Here is a 21,658-nt window from a genome sequence, read left to right on the forward strand (position 1 = left end):
CCTAACACACTATGTAACGCATATTAATAATTCCCCAAAAATGATATGTCATTGTCTTTCACACCGGTTGCAATACAACAAATTTAAATATTTTAAACATTGGTATACATTGAGATAGTAGAAAAAGAGAGTAATATCACTGTCACGGATTTAGCCGAGGCTGCTCCTCCTCCTTGCTCGGGCAGGCTTCGGTGTTCGTCGTCACCGGAGTACTAGCTGCTACCGATCTATGTTTCTGTGTTCTACTTGTTTTGTCTTTATTGTACACACCTGGTTCCCATTATGTCTATAATTTGTTTCCTATTTAACCCTCTGGCTCCCACTGTGTTGTGTGCGTGTTTGTTCTATGTTTGGTGTTATCGACTGGTGAGCGGGATTGTCCTCCCTGCGTGGAGATTATGTTCATTTATATTTACGAGTAAAGTACGTTGTCTACTAGCTCGTGTCCTGCGCCTGACTCCGTCCTACCGCTACACACTGACAATCACACTATTTACAGTACCTTCTGAAAGTATTAATACACCTTGACTTATTCCACTTTGTTGTGTTACAGCCTGAATTCTAAATGGATTAAATCCATTTTTCCCCTCACCCATCTACACACAATACCCCATAATGACAAAGTGAAAACATGTTTTTAGAAATGTTTGCAAATTTATTGAAAATGAAATGCAAAAACATTAAATTTACATAAGTATTCACACCCCTGGTTGTTGATCATTGCTAAACAAACATTTTCTGGTCTTTTCATAGATTTAAGTAAATTTAAGTCGAAACTAGGTAAAATATATCACAGAATTTATAGGGCCCCCCTTAGAGTTGTTTATTAACCATTACTTTACCAGGTATATTGACAGAAAACATACTGCACTACTTTCTCTTGTACACTAAGGACCCGGGGAAGAGTCACAGGGGAGAGGAGAAGAATGGGCCTATTTGAAACCTATAAATGTTTTTGTAGCTCGTTAAGTTTTTTATTTAATTTGTATTTTTTTTTAAGTAGCTCTCATGCCAGAAAAGATTGGAGACCCCTTCCCTTTCCTCAGTCATGAGCAGCCTGCCGGTCTCAGACTGACCAGCAGCAGCAACCTATCCTCATTTATGTTTAAAAAACACATTCAGTTCATAATTGGGGGGGGGGGGGGGAAAGCACTCATGTTTATGCAACCTAACAATCACCCTAAGAATACTTCCAGAACCACCTTTATATTTTATTTCAATTGAGAAAATCTAAAGAAATTGGCCCACCCCATTTCTTTATTGATAGAATTTGCACAGCAGTAAGCTGATTTATTTCTCCTTTATTTCAATATGGAAGGGAAACCAGGTACTGGTGTTTGTATGTACTGTTTTTATGAGTAAAAGGTATTCTTATACCATATTTCTGTGTAATAATAATGGCAGTTCATTCAATTGAGGGAGGTGGGGGGGCATGGGGCGGTGATAATGCTTATTGCTAAATAACACACCAGCATGAGCAATATGTTAGGCTCATTTTTGGAGGGGAAAATTATATTTTAAATGGTGTCACCATCATTCTATTTTCATCAGTTTGGGAGTAGAAATGAAAGGCTGAAGAAATTTGGTTTGGCCCCTAAGTCCCTCGCGAACTTCTACAGATGCACCATTTAGAGCATCCTGTCGGACTGCATCACTGCCTGGTACGGCAATTGCGCTGTCCGCAACCGCAGGGCTCTCCAGAGGGTGGTGCAGTCTGCCAAACGCATCACCAGGGGCACACTGCCTGCCCTCCAGGACATCTACAGCACCGGTGTCACAGGAAAGCCAAGAAGATCATCAAGGACCCGAGCCACAGCCTGTTCAACCAGCTACCATCTAGAAGGCGGAGACAGTACAAGTGCATCAAAGCTGGGACCAAGAGACTGAAAAACAGCTTCTATCTCCAGGCCATCAGACTGTTAAATAGTCACCACTAGCCGGACTCCGTCCAGTACCCTGCCCTGAACTTAGTCACTGTTACTAGCCGGTTACTCAACCCTGCACCTTAGAGACTGCTGCCCTATGAACACTGGTCACTCTAATAATGTTTACATACTGTTTTACCCACTTCATATGTATATACTGTATTCTAGTCAAGGCTCATCCTATATAACTACTACTGGAGCGGGAAGGGGCTGGCAACTTGATTGGCTCTCGTCTTTTGCTCTTAATCGCCATCATAATCGTTGTCATCAGGTTCTCGCTTTCTCTTCTCTCCTTGGACAGCCTCGACTTCTGGGAGAAATGGGAAAGTGTTATTATACTATATGATCCTGTACTTAGTAAAGTATCCAAAAGTGAAACATTTTAACATGAGGTTTGGACATGAGCTTGTGACAAAAAGTATGAGAATGACATACCCTCTTCATCGTCGTCCTCATTATCCTCCTCATCTTCAACTTCACCGTCAATGCCAAGGTCTTCCTCCTGGAGAGAAGGGACAGAGCAGGTCAGAATCCACAGAGCTCTCAAACCATATCCCCCCTGTTGATCTTTTAAACTATTGAGTCACAAACAAACCAAAAAAGGGCTTTACCTCCTTATCTCCGATGACCTCATCATCCTCCTCTCCTTCTACTCCCTCCTCTTCATCACCATCATCGTCCTCTTCATCAAAGTCTTCCTCCTCTCCCTCCTCATCCTCTTCTAAAAAACAAATACACCACCTCCATTGTCAGTCATCACACAGATACATGCCGACAAACCCTACAAATACACAATAGAATTGCCTTGCATGACAAAACACCCACGACGTACTAATATGGATTGTAATATATAATATGCCATTTAGCAGACACTTTTATCCGAAGCGACTTAGTAATGCGAGCATACATTTTACGTATGGGTGGTCCCGGGAATCAAACCAACTATCCTGGTATTGCAAGCACCATGCTCTACCAACTGAACTACAGAAGACCCCCATTCTCAACTCACATCTGCACTTCCATTTCCTCAACACGAAAACTAAATGGCTGCCCACCCTCATCGTCGTCATCGTCCACCCCATCCACGTCAGACGCCTCCCGGTCCTCCACGTCGTACCCATCCAGGTAGGTGAGCTGAGGGAGCAGCTTGAACACACTCTCCCTGTAGTCGTTCAGGTTGGTCACCTCACAGTTGAACAGGTCCAGAGACTTCAGGCTGTCCAGCTTTTTCTGTGGGACCAAATGGGTGTAGGTTAATTAGGGGTCAATAACACTGCCTGAATAAATCTCTCAAGAGCTTATAGAACACCTTTTCCTCGTAGGCTATTATAATACTTTTGACCAGAGCCACATAGGGAAACAAACAAACATCACACTGCCAAATAGGTCTACGGTCAAAACTCTATATGGGGAATAGTGTCATTTGAGGCATAGCTTGAGACAATGAGATGGTGTTGTACAGTATTGTGCTCTACCGGGAGTTTGGTGTACCTACCAAAGGTTCCAATGTGCTGATGTCCTTCAGTTTGTTCCCACTTAGATTTAGATGTGTGAGGTTGGGGAGTTTCTCTGCTAGCACGTCAAGGCCACCAGAGATTCTGTTGTCACTGAGTTCCAACTGCAACATATTGTGAAGATATATCAGTCACTTCTGTCGAAAAAAACTCCCAAGCAAGTAACGGTCTTTCAGAAAACAATGATTATGTCCCAAATAGAACCCTATTCCTTACATTACATAGTGCACTACTTTAGACCAGGGCTCTCAAAGGTAGTGCACTATATGAGTGCCATTAGGGACGTAGTCAATGGCTTTTTCTACCCCCCAACAACACAAATGTCTACATTTTATTACTGTAAATGTAAGTGTAAGCTTGTGTCAAAAAAAATATAAAGCAAAACTTTACCTTTTTGAGTTTCCCAAGTTTGGGAAGGTTGGAGACTGAGATTAAACCAACGTTTATCAAACTGAGGAATTCCAGATTGACGAATTCTGCTGTGAGGCCTTCGATTTTTCCTTCATTTGAGCTGCAGTTGTCCAGGACAAGTTCTCGTACCTATAAGGATTTTTTTTTTTTAATTATTCATGTAATTCAAAGATTACCGTTTTGTTTTAATGTATGCGTGCATTGTTTACAGCTGCATTACAAACACTCAAAATTGATAATGCACACATGGTATACAAATTGTATTCTATGCATAAGTAATTTGGTGGGTGCTTATATTTGTCCTTTTTCACACATGTAGAAGTGTGTATTAATACATGTGTGAATTGGAAATGTGTTTTTTGCATATCCCACTCTCCGAGACATCCTGTTTAGAATGGTCACATTTCGGCAACTATAACTTGCTGCATCAATACTTTATGGATTCAAAAAAAAAAAAAACTAAGCTTGAATCTAAACTTCATGATGAAAAAAGGTTAATATACAAAATATGGACCTCAATGATAGGAGTGGTTGTTATTCCATTGACAGGTTTCCTGACTTTAGTATGAATACTTGCAACGCTCAGTTCGTAGCTACAAAATGTTACATACAATTCATTAAAATGGCAGAGTTCACGTTTAATATTCAGGGACAGTCGTTGCTCAATCAAATGCTCAATACAAAGTTTGAAGAAAGTTAACCTTGAACATCAAAGATCATGATTGATAAGGCTATAAAAGTATTTGGTTGCATAATGTTTTTGTCCAGGTACCGCGGTTGTTTTTTTTAAACAGCTGCCACGAGGAAGAACTGCAGAATACAGTTCTACCTTCACTTGGCCCGCTGATGCAGTCACTAATGAAAAATGCAATGCTTTTCGTTAGCAATCAATTCAATTCAATTGGCTTTATTGGCATGGGAAACATGTTTACATTGCCAAAGCAAGTGAAATAGATAAAACAAAAGTGAAATAAAGAATAAAAAATGTACAGCAAACATTACACCAAAGGAAGAGACATTTCAAATGTCATTATGGCTATATACAGTGTTGTAACGATGTGCAAATAGTTAAAGTACAAAAGGGAAAATAAATAAACATAAATATGGGTTGTATTTACAATGGTGTTTGTTCTTCACTGGTTGCCCTTTTCTTGTGGCAACAGGTCATAAATATTGCTGCTGTGATGGCACACGGTGGTATTTCACCCAATAGATATGAGAGTTTATCAAAATTAGAATTGTTTTCAAATTCTTTGTGGGTCTGTTTAATCTGAGGGAAATATGTGTCTCTAATCAAATCAAATTGTATTTGCCACATGCGCCAAATACAACAGGTGAAATGCTTACTTACAAGCCCTTAACCAACAATGCAGTTTTAAGAAAAAAAAAGTGTTAAGTAAAAATTGTTTTAACAAATAATTAAAAGAGCAGCAGTAAAATAAAATAACAGTAGGGAGGCTATATACAGGGGGTACCGGTACAGAGTCAATGTGCGGGGGCACAGGTTAGTCGAGGTAATATGTACATGTGGGTAGAGTTAAAGTGACTATGCATAGATAATAAACAGAGAGTAGCAGCAGCATAAAAGAGGGGGTGGATAGTCCGGGTAGCTATGATGAGCTGTTCAGGAGTCTTATGGCTTGGGGGGTAGAAGCTGTTAAAAAGCCTTTTGGATCTAGACTTGGCGCTCTGGTACCGCTTGCTGTGCGGTAGCAGAGAGAACAGTTTATGACTAGGGTGGCTGGAGTCTTTGACCATTTTTAGGGCCTTCCTCTGACACCGCCTGGTATAGAGGTCCTGGATGGCAGGAAGCTTGGCCCCAGTGATGTACTGGGCCGTACACACTACCCTCACGAAATGAAATTCAAATAATTGAACTGACATTGGTCAATTAGTTGTTTAAAAAACAAAAAAATAACAGAAATATCGTTAAATGCTCAGCACTAACCGCCTACTTCTGTTTACCACAGAGAGTAATTATAACAGATGTATTCCTGCAATACTAACCAGAGATGGTCCCCTGTAGCTCAGTTGGTAGAGCATGGCGCTTGCAACGCCAGGGTTGTGGGTTCGTTTCCCACGGGGGGCCAGTATGAAAATGTATGCACTCACTAACTGTAAGTCGCTCTGGATAAGAGCGTCTGCTAAATGACTAAAATGTAAATGTAAAAATGTAGTGCCTTGCGGTCGGAGGCCGAGCAGTTGCCATACCAGGCAGTGATGCAACCAGTCAGGATGCTCTCGATGGAGCAGCTGTAGAACATTGAGGATCTGAGGACCCATGCCAAATATTTTCAGTCTCCTGAGGGGGAATAGGCTTTGTCGTGCCCTCTTTACGACTATCTTGGTGTGTTTGGACCATGATAGTTTGTTGGTGATGTGGACACCAAGGAACTTGAAGCTCTCAACCTGTTCCACTACAGCCCCGTCGATGAGAATGATGGCGTGCTCAGTCCTCTTTTTTTTTCCTGTATTCCACAATCATCTCCTTTGTCTTGATCACGTTGAGGGAGAAGTTGTTATCCTGGCACCACATGGCCAGGTCTCTGAACTCCTCCCTTTAGGCTGTCTCATCGTTGTCGGTGATCAGGCCTACCACTGTTGTGTCGTCGGCAAACTTAATGATGGTGTTGGAGTCGTGCCTGGCCATGCGTTCATGGGTGAACAGGGAGTACAGGAGGGGACTGACCATGCACGCCTGAGCGGCCCCCGTGTTGGCAGATGTGTTGTTACCTACCCTCACTACCTGGGGGCGGCCCGTCAGGAAGTCCAGGATCCAGTTGCAGAGGGAGGTGTTTAGTCCCAGGGTCCTTAGCTTAGTGATGAGCTTTGTCGGCACTATGGTGTTGAACGCTGAGCTGTAGTCAATGAATAGCATTCTCACGTAGATGTTCCTCTTGTCCAGGTGGGAAAGGGCAGTGTGGAGTGCAATAGAGATTGCATCATCTGCGGATCTGTTGGGGCGGTATGCAAATTGGAGTGGGTCTAGGGTTTCTGGGATAATGGTGTTGATGTGAGCCATGACCAGCCTTTCAAAGCACTTCATGGCTACAGACTTTAGTGTTCTTGGGCACAGGGACTGTGGTGGTCTGCCTCAGGCAGCCTCTGGAACTGCCGTTCTGCTGCCAACAAGGCAGAGTTCATCTCAGCCTATGCTACCCTCCAGTCCCTCGACTTCTTGGCGCTGACGGAAACATGGATTACCACTGAAAACACTGCTACTCCTACTGCTCTCTCCTCGTCTGACCATGTGTTCTCGCATACCCCGAGAGCATCTGGTCAGCGGGGTGGTGGCACAGGAATCCTCATCTCTCCCAAGTGGACATTCTCTCTTTTTCCCCTGACCCATCTGTCTATCTCCTCATTTGAATTCCATGCTGTCACAGTCACTAGCCCATTCAAGCTTAACATCCTTGTCATTTATCGCCCTCCAGGTTCCCTTGGAGAGTTCATCAATGAGCTTGAAGCCTTGATAAGTTCCTTTCCTGAGGACGGCTCACCCCTCACAGTTCTGGGTGACTTCAACCTCCCTACGTCTACCTTTGACTCATTTCTCTCTGCCTCCTTCTTTCCACTCCTCTCCTCTTTTGACCTCACCCTCTCACCACCCCCCCCCTACTCACAAGGCAGGCAATACGCTTGACCTCATCTTTACTAGATGCTGTTCTTCTACTAATCTCACTGCAACTCCCCTCCATGTCTCCGACCACTACTTTGTATCCTTTTCTCTCTCGCTCTCCTCCAACACTACTCACTCTGCCCCTACTCAGATGGTAATGCGCCGTCACAACCTTCTCTCTCTCTCCCGCTACTCTCTCCTCTTCCATCCTATCATCTCTTCCCTCTGCTCAATCCTTCTCCCTCCAATCTCCTGATTCTGCCTCCTCAACCCTCCTCTCCTCCCTTTCTGCATCCTTTGACTCTATGTCCCCTATCCTCCCGGCCGGCTCGGTCCTCCCCTCCTGCTCCGTGGCTTGATGACTCATTGCGAGCTCACAGAACAGGGCTCTGGGCAGCCGAGCGGAAATGGAGGAAAACTAGACTCCCTGCGGACCTGGCATCTTTTCACTCCCTCCTCTCTACATTTTCTTCATCTGTTTCTGCTGCTAAAGCCACTTTCTACCACTCTAAATTCCAAGCATCTGCCTCTAACCCTAGGAAGCTCTTTGCCACCTTCTCTTCCCTGCTGAATTCTCCTCCCCCTCCCCCCTCTCTGTGGATGACTTCGTCAACCATTTTGAAAAGAAGGTTGACGACATCCGATCCTCGTTTGTTAAGTCAAATGACACTGCTGGTCCTGCTCACACTGCCCTACCCTATGCTTTGACTTCTTTCTCCCCTCTCGCTCCAGATAAAATCTTGCGACTTGTGATGGCCGGCCGGCCGCCCAACAACCTGCCCGCTTGACCCTATCCCCTCCTCTCTTCTCCAGACCATCTCCGGTGACCTTCTCCCTTACCTCACCTCGCTCATCAACTCATCCTTGACCGCTGGCTATGTCCCTTCCGTCTTCAAGAGAGCGAGAGTTGCACCCCTTCTCAAAAAACCAACACTCGATCCCTCTGATGTCAACAACTACAGACCAGTATCCCTTCTTTCTTTTCTCTCCAAAACTCTTGAGCGTGCCGTCTTTTGCCAACTCTCTTGCTATCTCTCTCAGAATGACCTTCTTGATCCAAACCAGTCAGGTTTCAAGACTGGTCATTCAACTGCGACTGCTCTTCTCTGTGTCACGGAGGCTCTCCGCACTGCTAAAGCTAACTCTCTCTCCTCTGCTCTTGTCCTTCTAGACCTGTCTGCTGCCTTTGATACTATGAACCATCAGATCCTCCTCTCCACCCTCACCGAGCTGGGCATCTCCGGCGCGGCTCACTCGTGGATTGCGTCCTACCTGACCGGTCGCTCCTACCAAGTGGCGTGGCGAGAATCTGTCTGCGCACCACGTGCTCTCACCACTGGTGTCCCCCAGGGCTCAGTTCTAGGCCCTCTCCTATTCTCGCTATACACCAAGTCACTTGGCTCTGTCATATCCTCACATGGCCTCTCCTATCATTGCTACGCAGACACACAACTAATCTTCTCCTTTCCCCCTTCTGATAACCAGGTGGCGAATCGCATCTCTGCATGTCAGGCAGACATATCAGTGTGGATGACGGATCACCACCTCAAGCTGAACCTCGGTAAGACGGAGCTGCTCCTCCTCCCCGGGAAGGACTGCCCGTTCCATGATCTCGCCATCACGGTTGACAACTCCGTTGTGTCCTCCTCCCAGAGTGCGAAGAGCCTTGGCGTGACCCTGGACAACACCCTGTCGTTCTCCGCTAACATCAAGGCGGTGACCCGATCCTGTAGGTTCATGCTCTACAACATTCGGAGAGTACGACCCTGCCTTACACAGGAAGCGGCACAGGTCCTAATCCAGGCACTTGTCATCTCCCGTCTGGATTACTGCAACTCGCTGTTGGCTGGACTCCCTGCCTGTGCCATTAAACCCCTACAACTCATCCAGAATGCCGCAGCCCATCTGGTGTTCAACCTTCCCAAGTTCTCTCATGTCACCCTGCTCCTCCGCACACTCCACTGGCTTCCAGTTGAAGCTTGCATCTGCTACAAGACCATGGTGCTTGCCTACGGAGCGGTGAGGGGAACGGCACCTCCGTACCTTCAGGCTCTGATCAGTCCCTACACCCAAACGAGGGCATTGCGTTCATCCACCTCTGGCCTGCTGGCCCCCCTACCTCTGCGGAAGCACAGTTCCTGCTCCGCCCAGTCAAAACTGTTCGCTGCTCTGGCACCCCAATGGTGGAACAAGCTCCCTCATGACGCCAGGACAGCGGAGTCACTCACCACCTTCCGGAGACACTTGAAACCCCACCTCTTTAAGGAATACCTGGGATAGGATAAAGTAATCCTTCTACCCCCCCTTACCCCACCCAAAAAAAAAAGTAAAGTGGTTATCCCACTGGCTATAAGGTGAACGCACCAATTTGTAAGTCGCTCTGGATAAGAGCGTCTGCTAAATGACGTAAATGTAATGTAAATGTCTGTTGAAACATGTTGGTATTACAGACTCAGTCAGGGACATGTTGAAAATGTTAGTGAAGACACTCAGCGTATGCTCGGAGTACACGTCCTGGTAATCCATCTGGCCCTGCGGCCTTGTGAATGTTGACCTGCTTAAAAGTCTTACTCACATCGGCTACGGAGACAGTGACCACAGTCATCCGGAACAGCTGATGCTCTCATGCATGCTTCAGTGTTGCTTGCCTCAAAAGCGAGCATAGAAGTGATTTAGCTCGTCTGGTAGGCTCATGTCACTGGTACCCTTCCCCAGATCTGTGCCGCGACACAATCCTGTCTCTGAGCTCTACGGACAATTATTTTGACCTCATGGCTTGGTTTTTGCTCTGACATGCACTGTCAACTGTGGGACCTTATATAGACAGGTGTGTGCCTTTCCAAATCATGTCCAATCAATTGAATTTACCACAGGTGGACTCCAATCAAGTTGTAGAAACATCTCAAGGATGATCAATGGAAACAGGATGCATCGGAGCTCAATTTTGAGTCTCATAGCAAAGGGTCTGAAAACGTTTTATTTTTAATACATTTGCAAACATTTCTAAAAACCTGTTTTCGCTTTGTCATTATAGGGTATTATTGTGTGTAGATTGATGAGGAATACAATTCATTTAATACATTTTAGAATAAGGCTGTAACATAGCAAAATGTGGAAAAAGTCAAGGGGTAAATGTCTGAATACTTTCCGAATGCACTGTATATCAAATAAAAACTAGACAGTGAGGGAGACTCTACAATTAAAAAAATGGCATAGCATGTGGACTCCATTGATTTTGTTATAATGTTTGAGTCACTCAGATAGCATAAGAACAAGGCATAAGCCATAGCAAAATGTGACTGATTTCAGGAAACTAGGCATATGTCGCACGTCACTGCTTCACAGGACCAGCATTTGAACGTAAACATTTTTTATCAAAATGAGTTTTTTGGCAGAAATGAGAACTTTCATGTGGCTTAATAACACACTTGTATTGTGCTTCCCTTTGTAGTCTGTAATAGTTTGCAAGCCCTGCCACATCCGACGAGCGTCGGTGTAGTACGATTCAATCTTAGTCATGTATTGACTCTTTGCCTGTTTGATGTTTCGTAGGAGGGTATAGCGGGATTTCTAATAAGCGTCCGGGTTAGAGTCCCGCTCCTTGAAAGCGGCAGCTCTACCCTTTAGCTCAGAGCGGATGTTGCCTTCTGGTTGGGGTATGTACGTACGGTCACTGTGGGGATGACGTCATCGATGCACTTATTGATGAAGCCAGTGACTGATGTGGTGTACTCCTCAATGCCATCGGAAGAATCCCGGAACATATTCCAGTCTGTGCTAGCGAAACAGTCCTGTAGCTTAGCATAATATGGTCAAACATTTGGCAGGAGGTTAAGAAGTGCAGCTCAGTTTCCACCTCATTTTGTGGGCAGTGTGCACATAGCCTGTCTTCTCTTGAGAGCCAGGTCTGCCTACGGCGGCTTACCCTACAGCAACGCGAAGGATTGCGAAAATAAACTGAAAATATATTATCATCAAATTTATTGGGGGAAATGGATTGCCTAGCTGTCGAGCGAATGACCGATAGGACAGTTTGATACATTATATCTGCGTCTCGTAAACAACAATGTCTAAACATCACTGTTACCATGGTTACTCCATGGCTATCAGTCTGAAATAAGTTGCTGTAAAAAAGATGCAATAGTCACTACATGCCAGAATGTTGAATAAAATTTTACTTAAACATACTTTACTTGTTGTGGAGATAAAATGTCCACAGGAAAGTATTATCAGCACAACTGTTTTGGGCGCCGGTAGGTATATTGGTCTGTCGGTTTGTAATTCCGGTGAGTATTTTAAATCTCCTGCATTTCACGTGATGCACAATATGTAAACAATATTTGAATAAAACCGAACGTTGAAAACCAAAATCACGTTTCCTAGCAATCAGCTGGAAGTGTTTGCAGTTCGGTCTGTGTTTGTCAGGTGCGTCAGTATTGAAAATAAAAACCGGAAATACAAACGATATACAGACAAGCATACTGAAGGTCGGGTTGATAACGCTTCCCAAAGATTAGTTATAACTAAACCAAGATAGACCACAGCCGGTCGTTTCAAATGGAAACAAATTAGTCATAGTGGGCATATTTCCGTTAGGGAATGCCTACTATGCGAAGTGCGTGTGTGCAATAACTCAATTTGCACTCCTAAACAATGCATTAAAAAAAAAACTTTGGCAAAGGGTAAAGTCTACAAAACTTTGTACACACTCTGTTCGTAACAGATTTTAGTTTTGGGACAGAAAACTGTGTTGAGATCAAATGTTTCATCGATGAGAAAATTTGCAGAATGTCGGCCAAAATCCATTTAGTTATATCTTCTCCAACTGCCGGCCACTGGGCTTCCTCTCACTACCATATTTGGTAGTGAGTGGAAACGCCAGGCGGATGCTTCACATTTATACATCCGGTGAAATATCTGTTTCATTGTTCTATCTGTGGCTTCCCTGTGGATATTTAAGCAATAAGGCACAAGGGGGTGTAGTGTACAGTGAGGGAAAAAAGTATTTGATCCCCTGCTGATTTTGTACGTTTGCCCACTGACAAAGAAATGATCAGTCTATAATTTTAATGGTAGGTTTATTTGAACAGTGAGAGACAGAATAACAACAAATAAATCAAGAAAAACGCATGTCAAAAATGTTATAAATTGATTTGCATTTTAAATGAGGGAAATAAGTATTTGACCCCTCTGCAAAACATGACTTAGTACTTGGTGGCAAAACCCTTGTTGGCAATCACAGAGGTCAGACGTTTCTTGTAGTTGGCTACCAGGTTTGCACACATCTCAGGAGGGATTTTGTCCCACTCCTCTTTGCAGATTTTCTCCACGTCATTAAGGTTTCGATGCTGACGTTTGGCAACTCGAACCTTCAGTTCCCTCCACATATTTTCTAAGGGATTAAGGTCTGGAGACTGGCTAGGCCACTCCAGCTAGGCCACTCCAGGACCTTAATGTGCTTCTTCTTGAGCCACTCCTTTGTTGACTTGGCCGTGTGTTTTGGGTCATTGTCATGCTGGAATACCATCCACGACCCATTTTCAATGCCCTGGCTGAGGGAAGGAGGTTCTCACCCAAGATTTGACGGTACATGGCCCCGTCCATCGTCCCTTTGATGCGGTGAAGTTGTCCTGTCCCCTTAGCAGAAAAACACCCCCAAAGCATAATGTTTCATTTTACATTTAAGTCATTTAGCAGACGCTCTTATCCAGAGCGACTTACAGGAGCAATTAGGGTTAAGTGCCTTGCTCAAGGGCACATCGACAGATCTTTCACCTAGTCGGCTCGGGGATTAGAACCAGCGACCTTTCGGTTACTGGCACAACGCTCTTACCCACTAAGCTACCTGCCGCCCCATGTTTCCACCTCCATGTTTGACGGTGGGGATGGTGTTCTTGGGGTCATAGGCAGCATTCCTCCTCCTCCAAACACGGCAAGTTGAGTTGATGCCAAAGAGCTCGATTTTGGTCTCATCTGACCACAACACTTTCACCCAGTTCTCCTCTGAATCATTCAGATGTTCATTGGCAAACTTCAGACGGCCCTGTATATGTGCTTTCTTGAGCAGGGGGACCTTGCGGGCGCTGCAGGATTTCAGTCCTTCACAGCGTAGTGTGTTACCAATTGTTTTCTTGGTGACTATGGTCCCAGCTGCCTTGAGATCATTGACAAGATCTTCCCGTGTAGTTCTGGGCTGATTCCTCACCGTTCTCATGATCATTGCAACTCCACGAGGTAAGATATTGCATGGAGCCCCAGGCCGAGGGAGATTGACAGTTCTTTTGTGTTTCTTCCATTTGCGAATAATCACACCAACTGTTGTCACCTTCTCACCAAGCTGCTTGGCGATGGTCTTGTAGCCCATTCCAGCCTTGTGTAGGTCTACAATCTTGTCCCTGACATCCTTGGAGAGCTCTTTGGTCTTGGCCATGGTGGAGAGTTTGGAATCTGATTGATTGATTGCTTCTGTTGACAGGTGTCTTTTATACAGGTAACAAGCTGAGATTAGGAGCACTCCCTTTAAGAGTGTGCTCCTAATCTCAGCTCGTTACCTGTATAAAAGACACCTGGGAGCCAGAAATGTTTCTGATTGAGAGGGGGTCAAATACTTATTTCCCTCATTAAAATGCAAATCAATTTATAACATTTTTGACATGGGTTTTTCTGGATTTTTTTTGTTATTCTGTCTCTCACTCTTCAAATAAACCTACCATTAAAATTATAGACTGATAATTTCTTTGTCAGTGGGCAAACGTACAAAATCAGCAGGGGATCAAATACTTTTTTTCCCCTCACTGTACATACATACATACATACATACATACAGTGGGGAAAAAAAGTATTTAGTCAGCCACCAATTGTGCAAGTTCTCCCACTTAAAAAGATGAGAGAGGCCTGTAATTTTCATCATATGTACACGTCAACTATGACAGACAAAATGAGGAAAAAAAATCCAGAAAATCACATTGTAGGATTTTTAATGAATTTATTTGCAAATTATGGTGGAAAATAAGTATTTGGTCACCTACAAACAAGCAAGATTTCTGGCTCTCACAGACCTGTAACTTCTTCTTTAAGAGGCTCCTCTGTCCTCCACTTGTTACCTGTATTAATGGCACCTGTTTGAACTTGTTATCAGTATAAAAGACACCTGTCCACAACCTCAAACAGTCACACTCCAAACTCCACTATGGCCAAGACCAAAGAGCTGTCAAAGGACACCAGAAACAAAATTGTAGACCTGCACCAGGCTGGGAAGACTGAATCTGCAATAGGTAAGCAGCTTGGTTTGAAGAAATCAACTGTGGGAGCAATTATTAGGAAATGGAAGACATACAAGACCACTGATAATCGCCCTCGATCTGGGGCTCCACGCAATATCTCACCCCGTGGGGTCAAAATGATAATAATAATAATAATAATAATAATAAGCCATTTAGCAGACGCTTTTATCCAAAGCGACTTACAGTCATGTGTGCATACATTTTTGCGTATGGGTGGTCCCGGGGATCGAACCCACTACCCTGGCGTTACAAGCGCCATGCTCTACCAATTGAGCTACAGAGGATCACAAGAACGGTGAGCAAAAATCCCAGAACCACACGGGGGGACCTAGTGAATGACCTGCAGAGAGCTGGGACCAAAGTAACAAAGCCTACCATCAGTAACACACTACGCCGCCAGGGACTCAAATCCTGCAGTGCTAGACGTGTCCCCCTGCTTAAGCCAGTACATGTCGAGGCCCGTCTGAAGTTTGCTAGAGTGCATTTGGATGATCCAGAAGAGGATTGGGAGAATGTCATATGGTCAGATGAAACCAAAATAGAACTTTTTGGTAAAAACTCAACTCGTCGTGTTTGGAGGACAAAGAATGCTGAGTTGCATCCAAAGAACACCATACCTACTGTGAAGCATGGGGGTGGAAACATCATGCTTTGGGGCTGTTATTCTGCAAAGGGACCAGGACGACTGATCCGTGTAAAGGAAAGAATGAATGGGGCCATGTATCGTGAGATTTTTAGTGAAAACCTCCTTCCATCAGCAAGGGCATTGAAGATGAAACGTGTCTGGGTCTTTCAGCATGACAATGATCCCAAACACACCGCCCAGGCAACGAAGGAGTGGCTTCGTAAGAAGCATTTCAAGGTCCTGGAGTGGCCTAGCCAGTCTCCAGATCTCAACCCCATAGAAAATCTTTGGAGGGAGTTGAAAGTCTTTGCCCAGCGACAGCTCCAAAACATCACTGCTCTAGAGGAGATCTGCATGGAGGAATGGGCCAAAATACCAGCAACAGTGTGTGAAAACCTTGTGAAGACTTACAGAAAACGTTTGACCTGTGTCATTGCCAACAAAGGGTATATAACAAAGTATTGAGAAACTTTTGTTATTGACCAAATACTTATTTTCCACCATAATTTGCAAATAAATTCATTAAAAATCCTACAATGTGATTTTCTGGATTTTTTTCCCTCATTTTGTCTGTCATAGTTGACGTGTACCTGTGATGAAAATTACAGGCCTCTCTCATCTTTTTAAGTGGGAGAACTTGCACAATTGGTGGCTGACTAAATACTTTCTTTCCCCACTGTACATACATATACCCGTTCAAAAGTTGAGTCACTTAGAAATGTCCTTGTTTTCCATGAAAACATACATGAAATGAGTTTGAATAGGAAATATAGCAAAATGCATAGGAAATATAGTCATTGACAAGGTTAGAAATAATTATTTTTAATAGAAATAATAATTGTGTCCTTTAAACTTTGCTTTCGTCTAAGAGTCCTCCATTTGCAGCAATTACAGCCTTGCAGACATTTGGCATTCTAGTTGTCAATTTGTTGAGGTAATCTGAAGAGATTTCACCCCATGCTTTCTGAAGCACCTCCCACAAATTGGATTGGCTTGATGGGCACTTCTTACGTACCATACGGTCAAGCTGCTCCCACAACAGCTCAATAGGGTTGAGATCCGGTGACTGTCCTGGCCACTCCATTATAGACAGAATACCAGCTGACTGCTTCTTCCTTAAATAGTTATTGCATAGCTTTTACCCTGTACAAATCTCCCACTTTACCACCACCAAAGCACCCCCAGACCATCACATTGCCTCCACCATGCTTGACAGATGGCATCAAGCACTCCTCCAGCATCTTTTCATTTGGTCTGCGTCTCACAAATGTTATTCTTTGTGATCCGAACACCTCAAACTTCGATTTGTCTGTCCATAACACTTTTTTTCCAATCTTCCTCTGTCCAGTGTCTGTGTTCTTTTGCCCATCTTAATATTTTATTTTTATTGGCCAGTCTGAAATATGGCTTTTTCTTTGCAACTCTGCCTAGAAGGTCAGCATCCCGGAGTCGCCTCTTCACTGTTGACGTTGAAACTTGTGTTTTGCGGGTACTATTTAATGAAGCTGCCAGTTGAGGACCTGTGAGGCGTCTGTTTCTCAAACTAGACACTAATGTATTTGTCCTCTTGCTCAGTTGTGCACCGGGGCCTCCCACTCCTCTTTATATTCTGGTTAGAGACAGTTTGCACTGTTCTGTGAAGGGAGTAGTACACAGCGTTGTACGAGATCTTCAGTTTCTTGGCAATTTCTCGCATGGAATAGCCTTCATTTCACAGGACAAGAATAGACTGACAAGTTTCAGAAGAAAGTTATTTGTTTCTGGCCATTTTGATTCTGTAATCGAACCCACAATTGCCGATGCTCCAGATACTCAACTAGTCTCAAGAAGGCCAGTTTTATTGCTTCTTTAATCAGCGGTACAGTTTTCAGCTGTGCTAACGTAATTGCAAAAGGGTTTTCTAATGATCAATTAGTCTTAAATAATAAATAATATGCCATTTAGCAGACGCTTTTATCCAAAGCGACTTACAGTCATGCGTGCATACATTTTTACGTATGGGTGGTCCCGGGGATCGAACCCACTACCTTGGCGTTACAAGCGCCGTGCTCTACCAGCTGAGCTACAGAGGACCACAGTCTTTTAAAATGATAAACTTGGATTAGCAAACACAATGTGCCATTGGAACACAGGACTGATGGTTGCTGATAATGGGCCTCTGTACGCCTATGTAGATATTCCATTTAAGAAATCTGCTGTTTCCAGCTACAATAGCTATTTACAACATTAACAATGTCTACACTGTATTTCTGATTAATTTGATACTATTTTAATGGACAAAAAATTTGCTTTTCTTTCGAAAACAAGGACATTTCTAAGTGACCCAAAACTTTTGAACGGTAATATATATATATATATATATATATCCCGTTTTGGATCAAGGTAGCTAGTAGCTAGCTGACAGCCAGTGGTATAAGTAAAAATACTTTAAAGTACTACTTTTTTGGGGCTATCTGTACGTTACTACTTATATTTTGGACAGCTTTTACTTCACTACATTCCTAAAGAAAATATGTACTTTTTACACACATACATTTTCCCTGACACCCAAAAGTACCTGTTACATTTCGAATGCTCAGGCAGGACAGAAATATATGGCCCAATTCACACACCTATCAAATAACACGTTGTCATCCCTACTGCCTCTGATCTGGCAGACTCACTAAACACTAATAGTGCGTTTGTAAAGGATGTCTGAGTGTTGGTGTGCCCCTGTCTGTCCGTAAATGTAATTATTTTTTTACTAAATCGTGCCGTCTGGTTTGCTTAAAATAAGGAATTTATGTATTGTATTTACTTTTACTTAGCTAAGTATTACAATTGAGTACTTTTACCCACCACTTTTACTCAAGTAGTATTTTACTGGGTGACTTTCACTTGAGTCATTTTCTATTAAGGTAACTTTACTTTTAATGAAGTTTAACATTTACATTACATTTTAGTCATTTAGCAGACGCTCTTATCCAGAGCGACTTACAGTTAGCGCATACATTATTTTATCGAACCCACAACCCTGGCGTTGCAAACGCCATGCTCTACCAACTGAGCTACATCCCCTGCCGGCCATTCCCTCCCCTACCCTGGACGACGCTGGGCCAATTGTGCGCCGCCCCATGGGTCTCCCGGTCGCGGCCGGCTACGACAGAGCCTGGATTCGAACCAGGATCTCTAGTGGCACAGCTAGCACTGCGATGCAGTGCCTTAGACCACTGCGCCACTCGGGTGATGTACTTGTTTAAGTACTTTATACACCTCTACTGACAGCAAAGGTCTCTGCTAGAGATTACTGCAAGATAATGCGGTAAAGAGGTAATAATAATAATAATAATATGCCATTTAGCAGACGCTTTTATCCAAAGCGACTTACAGTCATGCGTGCATACATTTTTGTGTATGGGTGGTCCCGGGGATCGAACCCACTACCTTGGCGTTAAATCAATCAAACCAAAACAAATAATGGCATTGCCATGGAAACGCGTGGGGGAAAGGGAAGTGAAAGAAGATCCCGAATCTCCTCATTGCCCACCAGCAAAATCAGCCTATATTTAGGATATTGTTTGTGTATTTCACACTATACTGTATGTTGAGGTAAAAATTGGATTATAATGCTTGTATGGATGTCAACCCCAACACATGCATTACAGTTTAAACGACTGACTACTACCGATTTCTGTATGCTAGCTATGCTAACCAGTTTATAGGAATGGGAGTTAACGTTAGCATTTGGCAGTCACTTCATCTAAACCTGAAAAGGGGCAACTTCTAAATGGTATGCCGCGAAAACAGCCAAATATATTAAAATCTGACTTAAGTAACCACATTGTGGACCTGTTACAATACATAAATCATGACGGATTTGACAAATATCCACTTTGTTAGATCAGATTTGTTGAATGTGCGCCAATCTGGTCAAAGACAATAGAACAGTCTACATTCTATTAACTCCTTACCGTATCTACACAGGCGATGTTTTTCCACTCCTCATTTGCCGGGTGTGGTCGTCTGCTGCAATAGCCCATCCGTGACAAGGATCGACGAGTTGTGCGTTCCGAGATGCAGTTCTGCACACCACTGTTGTACTGCGCCGTTATTTGTCTGTTTGTGGCCCGCCTGTTAGCTTGCACGATTCTTTCCATTCTCATTCTACCTCTCTCATCAACTAGCTGTTTTCGCCCACAGGACTGCCGCTGACTGGATGTTTTTTGGTTGTCGCACCATTCTCGGTAAACCCTAGACACTGTCGTGCGTGAAAAGCTCAGCAGGGCGGCCGTTTCTGAGATACTTGATCCGGCGCGCCTGGCACCGACGATCATACCACGCTCAAAGTCACTTAGGTCACTCGTTTTACCCATTCTTCGTTCAATCAAATAGTATAACTGGTTGCCTGCCTGTCTGTTTGCTTTATATAGCAGGCCACGGCCACGTGACTCACTGTCTGTAGGAGCGATCCATTTTCGTGAAGGGGGTGGTGTAACCAGTGTTTGACTTGGGCCGGAGCTGTCTGGAACGCAGTACCGGTACTTCTAATGTTTGGGGAATTGCGTACCGGCATCCAATATACAAACAAAGTAGCATTTGCGTACCGGCATCCAATATACAAACAAAGTAGCATTCGCTGGTCCAGATTCACACACAGAGGCAAAAAAGGTTGATCAAAGCGAAATGAAGGCGGGATCTATATTGAATAGCAATGAAGAGTGGGCATTAATTTCCTGATTCCGCTTGTTTATTTGCCTCTATTTGAGTAACTTTAAACTGTTCGAGATTGCGCAGACGGAAAATGTGCAAGCCTGAATGGCATGATGCGCTGTTCCAAGTTGTCAAATAAGCAGTGGCGATTTTAGCATGTAATTCTTGGTGGGGCAAACTCAACATATTTGTTTTTTTTTTATGCATGCCAGCAGACACAACACAACACATTAATTGCACTATAAAGGTGACAAACGGTGCCCACAAACTGTTAGGGCCTACATAAAACTGTCCCAACAGGAGAGCTTTTTTTCAGCACCATGGAGTAAATGAATCCTTACCACACCTACACCTGGCTATCAACGGAGCCTTGTCTGGTAGCGAAACAGTTCATTCAGCCTCATTTACTGGCTTTAAAAAAAACATGCTGATATGGACGTAGTCAGTATAACTATTTGTTCAGCACTTTTGAAATGTACAGCTACAGAATTCAGAACCTGGGCCGTTCTTACAGTATTCTCCCTGTACACAGAGTCAGAACCGTAGGATAAATAAAGGGGGCATATAAGCAGACAATGAAAGCTCTTACAATATTCGATGATTACGTTTCTCTAAAACAGGCTATTGGCTACATGTGCCACCACCAAGTCAGAACAGTAGGCTAAATTATGAGGGAGAAAGGGACCAAATTATTATGGTGAGGCACATTGGCTACTAACAGCTTATTACACAACATACATGAGTATTACTTACTTAGCTACAGTATACATATCTCCCTGGCATATTACATCATTTATGCAGCAGCATACAATACATCTTTGGACTCACCAGTGTGCTGTGCTCACTTGAACAGGAAGGTGGCGCTGCGGTCCTTGTTGAGGGCAAATTATGTCATGAAACTTTTTTCATCAAAGTCTGGCATTCTCTGGATTTATGGTGCTTTCAAGACAACCGGAAACTCGGAAAAAAGGAAGGTCGAATCATGACGTCAGTGATATTCAGGTCGGAGCTCTAGAAAGAGGCCCGAGTTCCCGACAGTGGCGGCTGGCCGATAGAGGGCGCTAGGGCGCCGCCCCCTTAAATAAAATTATTTTAAAAAATAAAATAAAAAATAAATAAAAATAATAATAATAATAATAAAAACATCAGTATGTCAATATTTGTGTGTTTGAAATATGGAATGCACACAGTAATATGTGTAAGATATGATAGAAAATCATATTCGCAACCTTTCCTCTGCCTGTCAAACGCCTCGTCAGCTCTGGGCGATACAGAAAGTGCCCCGAGGAGGCGGGTCTACGTAGCAGTTAAGCCAATTGCTAATTTAAGATATGAATGTATGACATAAAATGTAGCTAATCAGCGATTTTAATTCGAATCCAAGGAGGGCGATTATTTTATCGCCCCAAGCTCGCCCCTGATAAAATAAGGACCGGGCTCCAGTGGCGCCATTTTTACTAGACGACAATGGCGAGCGCAAACGTTACTCCTCCAAGACCCAACCCTAACTCGGTGAAATCTCTCCTGCAAGATCCGTTTGAGAGGAGAACTTTGTCAGAGAAAGTTCGGGTGAAAGAGCTGGGCCCAGATCA

At 43.7% G+C, this 21,658-nt stretch overlaps 1 protein-coding gene across 3 annotated transcripts; it reads right to left on the reverse strand.

Annotated features, from left to right (window-relative positions):
* Positions 1 to 638: 638 nt before the first annotated feature.
* LOC311110022 (uncharacterized protein) lies at positions 639 to 19,808 on the reverse strand. Of its 3 annotated transcripts, none has more exons than XR_014610668.1 (7): positions 19,328 to 19,745; positions 3,830 to 3,979; positions 3,421 to 3,543; positions 2,935 to 3,155; positions 2,537 to 2,646; positions 2,361 to 2,427; positions 639 to 2,235 (listed from the first exon to the last, which is right to left on the reverse strand). XR_014610668.1 is itself a non-coding variant. In XM_084188546.1 (7 exons), exons 1-7 carry the CDS (start codon positions 19,727 to 19,729, stop codon positions 2,168 to 2,170), a joined length of 1,095 nt encoding a protein of 364 aa, XP_084044672.1. In that variant the 5' UTR covers positions 19,730 to 19,808; the 3' UTR covers positions 640 to 2,167. The 3 variants fall into 3 exon arrangements, 2 of the variants coding, with proteins under 2 accessions (XP_084044672.1, XP_084044673.1); XM_084188546.1 differs by having other exon boundaries at positions 640 to 2,235; positions 2,981 to 3,155; positions 19,328 to 19,808; XM_084188547.1 differs by having other exon boundaries at positions 640 to 2,232; positions 2,981 to 3,155; positions 19,328 to 19,749.
* Positions 19,809 to 21,658: the final 1,850 nt, after the last annotated feature.

Source organism: Coregonus lavaretus (genome assembly GCF_964263955.1).
Source record: "Coregonus lavaretus genome assembly, contig: SUPER_35_unloc_1, whole genome shotgun sequence".
In the NCBI taxonomy this organism is placed as follows: domain Eukaryota; kingdom Metazoa; phylum Chordata; class Actinopteri; order Salmoniformes; family Salmonidae; genus Coregonus; species Coregonus lavaretus.